Source organism: Salmo salar, chromosome ssa21 (genome assembly GCF_905237065.1).
Source record: "Salmo salar chromosome ssa21, Ssal_v3.1, whole genome shotgun sequence".
Classification (NCBI taxonomy): Eukaryota; Metazoa; Chordata; class Actinopteri; order Salmoniformes; family Salmonidae; genus Salmo; species Salmo salar.
Window position 1 is genome coordinate 38,525,119 of NC_059462.1, and position 10,502 is coordinate 38,535,620.

Below are 10,502 nucleotides of genomic sequence, written 5' to 3' on the forward strand. Positions count from 1 at the left end.
AGTCATTTTGTTCAGTTACCTTTGCTTTCTTGGTACAGGAACAATGGTAGACATCTTGAAGCATGTGTGGACAGCAGACTGGGATAGGGAGAGATTGAATATGCTAACCAAGTGTGTCGCAATTACATTTTAGGTAAGATACACAGTTATTTCACTAAGCCTAAGTAAAAAGCAATTATCTTACTTGCTAAACAATTAATTTAACATTTTATTCAAGATAACTCATTGTCACATCGATGGACAATACACAATAGGCAGTCAAATTTTATTGTTAAGATATAATTAATGACACTTTCAGAAATTTCATACCACTATAAAAATGCTTCTAAACATCAGTTCTAAACATCAGTAATGGATCCTCATTAAAGAATTTGAAGTGTACTCATTCCAATTACAGGGACTTCCCGAATCGGAAGTGGACCATTTGCGTTCCTGCTGCCTTCCTTGGATGTGGTAGCCGTATCTCAGGCTCCCTCTCCAGAATCAAACCCTGATTCCCCGTTACCCATGGTCACCATGGTAGGCACAGAAACTACCATCGGAATTTGATGGGGCACACATTCAAATGATATGCCAGTGCCACGAAGGGTCACCCTATATGGGTTTTGGGTCTGATAAATGCATGTCCCCGAAGGTCAACAATTGTTGGCATATCTTAGCACTAGAATTGACACAGTTATCAAAGTAACCTTAACTGATTTAATGAGCCATTCACATTTTCACTGTACCGGCCGTGTGTACTAAGACTTGCATGGCTTAATCTTTGGGACAAGAATATGGCATAGTCAACCAGTTAGAGCAGGGGGGAACAGTCTCCAAAAGAGACAGCTCAGCACAGCTGATTTGGCCCTCTCAAGATGGATCACGTATGTCAATTAGAGGAGTGAAACTGGTAGGACAGACAGAGAGGGACCAAGGGGAGGGATGGTCTAATGCAGGGAGTGAGAACCAGGAATAGGAGTACCACAGCCCCCAATATGTGCCTGCACCATCACTAGGGCCACGTAAAAGAACTAGATCCTCCCCAGAGGGCAGAGACAGACCCAGAGGTCACCAGAGCAATGTTCACCTGCCGAGAGTGAGAAACCAGGCCTGGGATAATGAAAACATAAATATTGCATTCAGAATCACTTAAAATGATCAAAATTGCAACGGGATGCAAATAGGTCTCATGCAAATAAGTGTTATTTGATGAAAAATAAGTCTAAAAAGGTAATTATAGAAGTTTATTAATTGGTTATGTTCCCTGGAGTGACAGCTACTTCCTTTGGTGTGACACACCAAGGGAAAAAAGCTGTCACACCATTGGAAATCTCAGGCTGTATGGTCCATTTTGGGGCTTATTGTTAACAGTAAGCTTTCCATATGATTTCACCACAACATGTTTTCATTGCTTTGTATATTTCAATTGTCAAAAAAGTATTCTTATTTGTAATATATACACATTCAAACTGCATCATACCAAAAAACATAGAAACTGGCCCCTTCTATGGCAATGGCAGAAAAGTGCAACATTATGACAAATATTTATCATAAAGCTTTTACAATCTGGTTAGGCCATGTGCTCCAGCCATGTCTTCAGTACTTACTCATTGCAAGATAACTGTCCCTACCACAATGGTGCCCAAATGCTGGCTCATTATTTAATCACAGAATTGTGTCACACCAAGTGGACATTGCTTTTATGGACAAAATGTAATCAATCAAAACTATTTGGAAATATCATGAATAGACTTGAGGACTATTGTTATTTTAAATAAACTTCTGTATTATAAGTAAAAGATTAGGCGAAGGGAATTGTATTCATTTAAATAAATGTTATAATTATTACTTAAATTCAGTCACACCATTGGACAATTGTCACATTTGGTTCTAAATTGTAAGAAAACAAATAATACACGGCATGAATGTACTTATGATCCAAGTTTAAAAAAAACAATGCTTTTAGTATTATATAAATTTTTTGGGCCAATTTAGGTTCAGTTAAATTTGTTCTTTGCCATAATGGACAAAAAAAGGGGTGTCACAACTACCTATATACATTTAATTATTAGGTGACTACTATCATATCATTTTACATGCTATAAATTATGTACGTGATTGGATAACATTTGCTTTGAAAATTCCGCCATGCTTGCTGTGTTCTTTGTTTAGAGAGATCTAAGTGGGAAACTCGTAGTTGAGGATGAAATATTAACAGTGGGAGGGCGTTCAAGTGGGTTTTCCGAGTCGTATGCAGGTATTTAAGAAATGTACAGATGTTATGAATGTGGCTGATGTGATGTTGGAGAAATGGCAGGAGCAGTGGAATAGAGATACTAAGGGCAGGCATTTATTTCAAGTACAGAGGAAAGTTGGGGAGGGGAGAACGGCAGGAAGAGACAGAAGAGAGGAGGCTATATTTACAAGATTAAGGGTGGGACACAGCCAGTTGAGTAAGACCTTACATGTGATAGGAAAGTATCCAACAGGAAAATGTGAGTATTGCCAGGAAACAGAGACAGTGGAGCATGTATTGATACAGTGTGGACATTGTTGGAGGGAAAGAGGTACAAATAGGGATGAGATCTAGTATGAGGGAGAAGGGGATACAGGAAATTAGTTTAAAGAGTATATTGAGTAGAACGTCATTAGATAAAGTCTCAAATATTTTGTTATCTTTTTTAAGAGCAACGGGGCTGGCAGGTAGGATTTAGTTTCTCCGTCTCTGGCCAACACTCCGGTACAGTAGGTGGCGGTAATGCACCATAACGTTGGATGCCAACCGCCGATAAACCCCACCAAAGAAGAAGAAGAAGACGCACGAACGTATGTCTACGTCATATCAACCTTTCCCAGCTGTAGTACACCCTTCACTTTTCACTGAGTTTTTTTGGTCTGGCCTGTTAAGTTGTGTCGCAGTATTTCGTGTTTCTTCGACTGTTTTTGAGGATAACTTTGATTTCGGTAAGTAGTGTAATTTAACGTGTATGTCTGGTATGCTGACGATAGTAGTAGCTTGCTAAATCTGACATGAATAAAGTTTATTTGACGCCTGCTTATGTTTGCTAACTTGAGCAATCATGCTAGCTAGCTAACGTTAGCTATTTAACTCTGTCAATCATGCCTGCATTGTAGTTAGCTATGTCTTCACAGCAGTAGTTTGCTAGTTCGTCTTGCAAGATGTTCAGTATTTGTTGATTTGCAAATCAATTCGTCAGTAACTAACTAGCTAGCTAATTGGCCATGCATGGATTGCGTCTCCGAGGCTGGTGTGTTAGCCAGCCGGCGGGCCTTTAGCTAGCTAGGTTAAGCATAGCCAGCAGATCCGACCCCCTTGCATTCAGTTAGCTAGGGTCGGAAAGCATTCCTGTGTCTATGACACCGCAGGAGCAGGCGAGATATGACATGTAAAACGTACCTCAATCCATGGATGTACGCCGAATGCAGGAGGCATGTAGATGTACTTTTTTACCGGTGTTGGACACCCAAGTACAAACATGCTTTATTTTTTTTCTTCTTCACACTACAAAAAATACAAGGTAGTCTACTCTGCTGACACTGACAAACATATCAATAACAACTGTTGTCTGATCCATGTAATTTGCCAACGAAAAGGGGAGACACAAATACAATATGAGATCCATCGAATCTGGAGGAGGAAATTGTGAGTGAAAGTGCCACAGACCCAATGACAAAGACAGTGAATATGCACACTCACCAGGGATATATGTCCAATGTTCTCCACTGGTGCAAATAAGATGGGCTACTGTTAGCACAATTTAGTTAAGAAATTTGATTACTTTAAGACAGATTGGAGTCTTTTCATTGTCATCTCTTTACAGCAATAGCCATTTGCTTTCCGAAGTTTTTTCTGTGATTGTATTTTTAAATATTGCGATATCCCTGGCTGGGTCTCTTTGCTTTTCACTGACAGTCGCACTTAAACAATCATCTGTTTGATAATTGCAGCTCGCGCTGCCCAAATTGCAGGCCCTTCCGACTGTAGGCTGTGGGATGTAAATGTAACCTTTATTTAATTAGGCAAGTCAGTTAAGAAGAAAATTCTTATTTACAATGACGGTCAACACCGGCCAAACCCGGATGACGCTGTGCCAATTGTGCGCCGCCCTATGTGACTCCCAATCATGTCTGGTTGTGATACAGCCTGGAATCGAACCATGGTGTTTGTAGTTAAGCCTCTAGCACTCAGATGTGGTGCCTTAGACTGCTGGGCCACTCGGGAGCCCCCAATGTAAAACAATCCACATGTCTTAAAAGTTAATGATGTTCTGTTGCCAAATCATACTTTCTGTTGTATCCTATTTTGAATTATTTTATTTATTTCTGTATACACAAGAGTAAGCTAATTAGGCTATATAAGTTAGGAAATTTAATTCGATATACTTTAGGGAAAGCTTCCCCTAGTCTTATGGACACGTCACCTATGCCTTTTTAATGTGGCATTAACACAACCAGTCATGATGTTTTCATCTGCTTGCCAAACAAAGATGCTCCTGTAGGCTACCCGCACATATTTGTCCACTTACAAAATAATTGCAGTATCCAAACGCAAACAGTGCACTGTGCACCTGCGATTTGATGAATGGGAAGAGACATCTGTTACAAAACACCTACGTGTATTGTAATGATATTCTGTGATTGTCATTGGGCCTACACTTGTAGCCTGAATTGATGCATCCACTGTTGTCCATGTACGCCTCGGTCTTGGCCACTCATCTCCGCCTTGTCTGCGAGCGTCTCGGCCACTCATCTCCCAGTGACAAAATGTAAGTGTTCTCCTCAAACCACATCGCAATTTGGTTTCCAGTCAATTTGCACATTTTCATGCGGCTGACATGCAGTAATGTTAAATAATTGTGTAATAGTCTATAGTTTTTGGACATGTAGTATTAATTGTTATAGGCTAACGTTTTATCAGTACAGTGTACCCCCACTATTTATTTTGCCTGATGCTGTACCGGAGCGCATCGCCTTTTGCCCCTGGTCCCATAATCACAACTGTTACACAGAGAAGATTGAATGACTTTGTTTATAAGTAAACTGACATTTTTGTCCTCATTAGCTAGCAGTAACAACAGCAGTCATTATGAAATGGCACATCCCGTTGAACAACAAATGAGCTGTTTCCAAAATGGCTCCTGTGGCTTCTGCTACCTAGATTCGGGACAAAAAGGATAGTTTTCCTGAAAAACTTAGCAGTCGTTCAATCTTCTTGATGTAACAGACAATTTGGAGTACAACGCATTTCTCAATGGATTGAGGTAATTTTCCCGAGCCATGTCTTGTGCCGGCCCCGCAGTGTCTTAATATACACATGAATGCTGTCTGACCCTAGTACAGCTGTAAGCGATCGCATCTGCTGCCTAATTAAAGCAACTAACATTAGCTAATCTTTCAGCTATAGTATAATCTTCTCTCTGTCTCATTCAGGGTGTCTTTTTATGAGTAATCAAAAGATTCAGAAGCCAACGCTTACAGGCCAGCGTTTTAAAACTAGGAAGAGAGGTGGGTTTAAACTGAATATTGATATCATGACTGGTCAATTGCTGTTATGATTTCTCCCTAATGAATGCATTGATCTTTCAACAGATGAAAAGAAGGTGTTTGACCCTACTCAGTTTCAGGAAACCATTGTACAAGGTTTGAACCAAACTGGCAGTGATCTGGACGCTGTTGCGAAATTTCTTGATGCCTCTGGTGCCAAGCTTGACTACCGCCGCTATGCTGAGACGCTCTTCGACATCCTGGTGGCTGGCGGAATGCTGGGTAAGGATAGAATGTTGGCGTAAGGATGGAAAAGAATAGAATGCTGGGAAAATAATATAATTCTGGTGATAGAACAGAATGAAAAAATGTGTGTGAAAGTCTGTATAATAACTTCCCCTTTTTATTCTTGTTCAGCCCCAGGTGGTACCTTGTCAGATGACTTGACCCGTACGGAGTTCTGTCTGTTTACAGCACAAGAAGACCTGGAGACCATGCAAGCATATGCTCAGGTACACTTGTGCAATAGTGTTTGTTTTTGGTTTAACAATAAAGAGCTGAATATGATGATACCTTGACTTACTAGCAATATTAGTAGTGGTGGTTCAAACCCCTTTCCCTTTTTTACTGACAGAAAAGATTGATTATGATAAGTGTGCTACAGTTTTGATTGACATTGGGCTGTTTTTTTTAGAGATCTGATTTCATTTCCCCATTCGATACCTAGGTTTTCAACAAGCTTATCCGGCGTTACAAGTACCTGGAGAAAGGGTTTGAAGAGGAGATCAAGAAGGTGAAGGCATTGTTGATTGTCGTCTTCAATAACATTGTTCAAGATGTGACTTGCTCTCTTATCTGTTGGATCGTTCAACCGTAAACTAGTTATTCAACTCATTGATGTTTCCCAAATTACATCCATATGGTGCTGGTAAAAATGAGTGCACTGTAAAGGGAATAGGGTGCTATTTGGGATTCAGTCTTGATAGATGTCAGAATGGATAACATTATTGATCCTGGCATCGTTATAGAATATGCAATTCTTTCAACTTATGTTATCCAGTCCAAAGTGCTGCATTCTATCCAAACCGTGTCTTTGGTGAATATGCATTTCAAGTTTGCTAAGGGTAGAATGGAATAGAATTGCATTCTGTTCTTATACCAGTATTCTATTGTATTCCATTTTAAGTTTGTGTTTGAGTTTCCCTCTTGTTCTTCTCTCCTATGCAGTTGCTGCTATTCCTGAAGGGGTTCACTGAGTCTGAGCGCAACAAGCTGGCCATGTTGACTGGCATCCTGCTGGCCAATGGCAACATCTCAGCCTCTATCCTCAACAGCCTCTACAATGAGAACCTCGTCAAAGAAGGTGTGCAGCAGTGCCAGCTCAATAGGGCAGGCTTCTGCTACAAAAGTTAAAGGGATAGTACGAGATTTGATCTACTTACCCAGAGTCTGATGAACTCATGGATACCATTATGTCTCTGATTGGCTGTTTAAACTACCTCTTAACTTTCTTCATACTGGACACAGAGTCCATGAGTTAATCTGATCGCTTTAAGCCTGGTCCTGAACAAAAAATTACTTTCAATAGAGATTCTCCATTGATCATAATTTTTTTTAAATCTAGGACTAAATTTAATCTGTCTGGAAAACCAGCCTGTATACTTACAAGCTCATATCCAGTTACTTTATTACTTAAATTAAACGTTGCGTACATTCACTGTAAGATGTGAATTTACGAAGGGCATATTTATGTTTTTGTCTCATACAACAGTCCTTGTGTCTGAAGTTGCTTCATTTCTGTTTTTACGGGGCAGACTTGTAAAACTTGTAGAATCGTGTCCTGTGGTATTTGGCTTTTCACCTGGTAGGCACTAGGCCTAAAATATGGTTTCCCCATATTTTTTTACCCAGGTGTCTCTGCAGCCTTTGCAGTGAAACTTTTCAAATCCTGGATCCATGAGAAGGATATCAACTCTGTGGCAGGAAGTCTCCGGAAGGTCGGCATGGATAACAGACTTTTGGTGAGTGAGACCACCAATCGTGGGTGATGTCCAATCCAAAGCCATGCTAGTTTTCCTTGGGTCAGTGTAAAACGATCATTGTGTAGCAGGGAAATTCAGAATGGGCAGCTCTCCTGGGAATACGAAAGCTGTATCTCTATTTGTCTATCTCCTCGCCGCCTCAACTGTATTGAAGGAGAAGATCCAAGGTCGATCTCCTTTGACAATCTTTCCAATGGGTTTTGAGGGGGAGGTAATGAGTATGCAAGGAATCGAGGAAAGATTAATTGAGAAAGAGCCAAGGGGAAGCCTTCTCAGTTGGACAGTGCTTAATCATAAAGATGCAATGTAATAGTATTTGTTCTATTTAATTCTGTGATGTAAAGCCTGTTTCTCCACCTTGTGTTTTGCAGGAGCTGTTCCCTGCCAACAAGCGGAGCTGTGAGCATTTCTCTAAGTACTTCACAGACGCCGGTCTCAAAGAGCTGTCGGACTTTGCCAGGAACCAGCAGGCCATAGGGTCCCGTAAGGAGCTTCAGAAGGATCTCCAGGAACAAATGGAACGCGGGGACCCTTTCAAAGACGTGAGTCCTAAGTCTGGGTCTATGCTGATTGCTGGAGAAGCACTCCACTGGTTGAGTTCCCTACCCTTAACCCTTAAAGGGTGCAATTGCGCTCATTCTCCCTTCTGTATTTAGAAGCATTGGGTTGGTGTTAGCATGAGTAAATTTGAGCACACTTGGGGTAGAAAATCAGATCACAGCCTTGGTCTGTGTTGATGAAGGATATTGTTTGATTGTGATACCTAATTTCTTTAGCATGGGATGCAGATGAAATGCCCAATAACCAGAAGCGGTTGTTCCTTACTTACTGACCTACTTTCCTGTCATCCTTTCCCTCCAGATCATTGCCTCAGCTAGGGAGGAGATGAAGAAGAACAACATCTCAGAGCAGACCATGATCGGCATCGTGTGGACCAGTGTTATGAGCTATGTGGAGTGGAACAAGAAAGAGGAACTGGTCACAGAACAAGCCATCAAGCACTTGAAGGTGAGCTGGTTGGTTTACACTGATTTCACAGAGCCATCACTTTCACCGCTGTGACGGGATTGAGTGTCTTTTTTTGCCACTAGTTTTCATGACTCAACAAAACACCACCTTTCTCTCCACCTCTCCACAGCAATACAGCCCCTTGCTGAAGGCGTTCACATCCCAGGGAGCCTCTGAGATCCTGCTGCTCGTGAAAATGCAGGAGTACTGCTACGACAACATCCACTTCATGAACTCCTTCCAGAAGATTGTGGTGCTGCTCTACAAAGGTAATAGCACGGGTAGAAGGAGCAGATGAGATATCTTGGGTTAGTTACCAGTATCTTTGGTAAAAGCGATGCCTCTCTGCTTAGCACTCAGCATTAAGAAGATGGATTGAGGGAAAGGCCCTGTAACAGACTAGCTTCCTGTCCAGGGAGTGTGCTTGTACATCAAGCTGCCTTATGCCACAGAAACAGGAGAAGGGCTCCTGCCTTACGGGTTGTTCTGGCTTGGACAGGGCTTACTTATACAAAGGTAAAGGAGATCAGTGAATAGCGTTGTCTACCTCCTCAGTCCTTGTTTCCTCAATCCCTATCAAAGCTCATTGGAGGAGGATGTCTGAGGGAGGGACCTTGGATACTTGTATCCATTGAGCAATGATCCTATCTTCTGATCCTTTCTGAATGACCCTGGATTCAGACAGTAGCAACCAAAACCTTCCCGCCTTGCTGATCAAAGCGGGATCTGGATTAACTACCATTAAAAGTATGTTATTCCGGCTAGCCGATCTGAACCTACCCAAAAATATTGTAGGGACAGTGGTCAGTTTATATTGGTGTGTCTTCTTCCAAATATAAGAGTGGGAGAGGTGAGAAATATGTACACTTTCACTGGCTGAAGAAGCAGATTTTGCTGTTAATGTGTGAATGCAAGGTGAGTGTCATGAGAGTATTTTTCTGTTGCCTAACAGATTCACATCAACACTTTATATTTTGGCACAATTGTCTTCGTCAAGTGGCTATAACTGTAATTTTCATGTTGATGTATTTTTCCCAGCGGATGTTTTGAGTGAGGAGGCCATTCTTAAGTGGTACACAGAGGCCCACGTTGCCAAAGGAAGGAGTGTGTTCCTGGAACAGATGAAAAAATTTGTGGAGTGGCTCAAGAACGCAGAGGAAGGTGAGCATGGCTTACATTTTATGTTAGTCAGGTAATTTAGCAGGAAATCTTATCCAGCGCCACTGGAAATCAATTCAACTAGCTCATGTAGGTATAAAAACCTTCAAAATATCCTCTAGTCCCTGTGGTTTTGTCTGGATTCGCCATAGCACCGTATTCTGTTCATGCAGTTGACTTGAATCTCATCTTTTTTCCCAGAATCTGAGTCAGAGGAGGACGAGGCTGCTGACTAACGGACCTCAAGCCAAATCCAAGGCGTCATTTTTTTTATTTTTTTATAACGTACAGTAGCACCAGGAGCAGTAGAATGTTCTGTTACAGAAGTGCTTGTCTCTCCCCCCCTCTTTTCTTTTTTCTACCTCCTCCACTCCAACCATGATGTATAGATGTAAGGGCTTTTACATTCTGTTCATTTTAAAACTAATAAAGTTTACACTTGTGGATAGCATGAATCATGAATAGTCTCCCTTGAAATTCTTAATGATTCCTCATTTGAAGGGAAAGACATGTTGCCACATTTAACCCCCTAAGGTCGATGTCCGCGCCCCTGCGGAAATGTAATTGGCATATTAATAAAAAATCCCCATTAACAATCTGTCAATTTAAGCTAGGGGGGGTCACTATCTGTTCCATGTAGTGAATCTGTTATTCAATGCATTTACGTATGGCTAATGGCGATAAGGCTAAATTAAAATGTTTCATTAAATCATTTTAAAATATTTGTTTTTGATACTTCAAGTGATCTTCAAAATCAAATGGCAAAATTATCATTATGACCCTAACAATTTCATATAGATTAGATTT

General features: G+C 41.0%; 1 protein-coding gene across 3 annotated transcripts; it reads left to right on the plus strand.

The window, feature by feature from the left end:
- Nucleotides 1–2,742: 2,742 nt before the first annotated feature.
- On the plus strand, nucleotides 2,743–10,157 carry LOC106582300 (basic leucine zipper and W2 domain-containing protein 1-A). 3 transcript variants are annotated; one of them, XM_045704757.1, is made up of 13 exons: nucleotides 2,836–2,946; nucleotides 4,666–4,769; nucleotides 5,434–5,508; nucleotides 5,593–5,769; nucleotides 5,905–5,999; nucleotides 6,215–6,280; nucleotides 6,715–6,850; nucleotides 7,399–7,508; nucleotides 7,901–8,071; nucleotides 8,391–8,537; nucleotides 8,668–8,806; nucleotides 9,576–9,698; nucleotides 9,897–10,157. In XM_045704757.1, the coding sequence occupies exons 3-13, from the start codon at nucleotides 5,445–5,447 to the stop codon at nucleotides 9,929–9,931; spliced, it is 1,263 nt and encodes a 420-aa protein (XP_045560713.1). In that variant the 5' UTR covers nucleotides 2,836–2,946; nucleotides 4,666–4,769; nucleotides 5,434–5,444; the 3' UTR covers nucleotides 9,932–10,157. The 3 variants fall into 3 exon arrangements, with proteins under 3 accessions (XP_014020719.1, XP_045560712.1, XP_045560713.1); XM_014165244.2 differs by lacking the exon at nucleotides 4,666–4,769 and having other exon boundaries at nucleotides 2,743–2,946; XM_045704756.1 differs by lacking the exons at nucleotides 4,666–4,769; nucleotides 5,434–5,508 and having other exon boundaries at nucleotides 2,796–2,946.
- The last annotated feature ends 345 nt before the right edge of the window (nucleotides 10,158–10,502 follow it).

Bases quoted from the DNA above. Each gene is read 5' to 3' on its own strand.
- LOC106582300 (XM_014165244.2), top strand. From the start codon at position 2,811: ATGTCTACGTCATATCAACCTTTCCCAGCTGTAGTACACCCTTCACTT. The intron at 8,538-8,667 runs GTGAGCTGGTTG...ACCTCTCCACAG, and splicing joins AAGCCATCAAGCACTTGAAG to CAATACAGCCCCTTGCTGAA. The intron at 8,807-9,575 runs GTAATAGCACGG...TATTTTTCCCAG, and splicing joins TGTGGTGCTGCTCTACAAAG to CGGATGTTTTGAGTGAGGAG.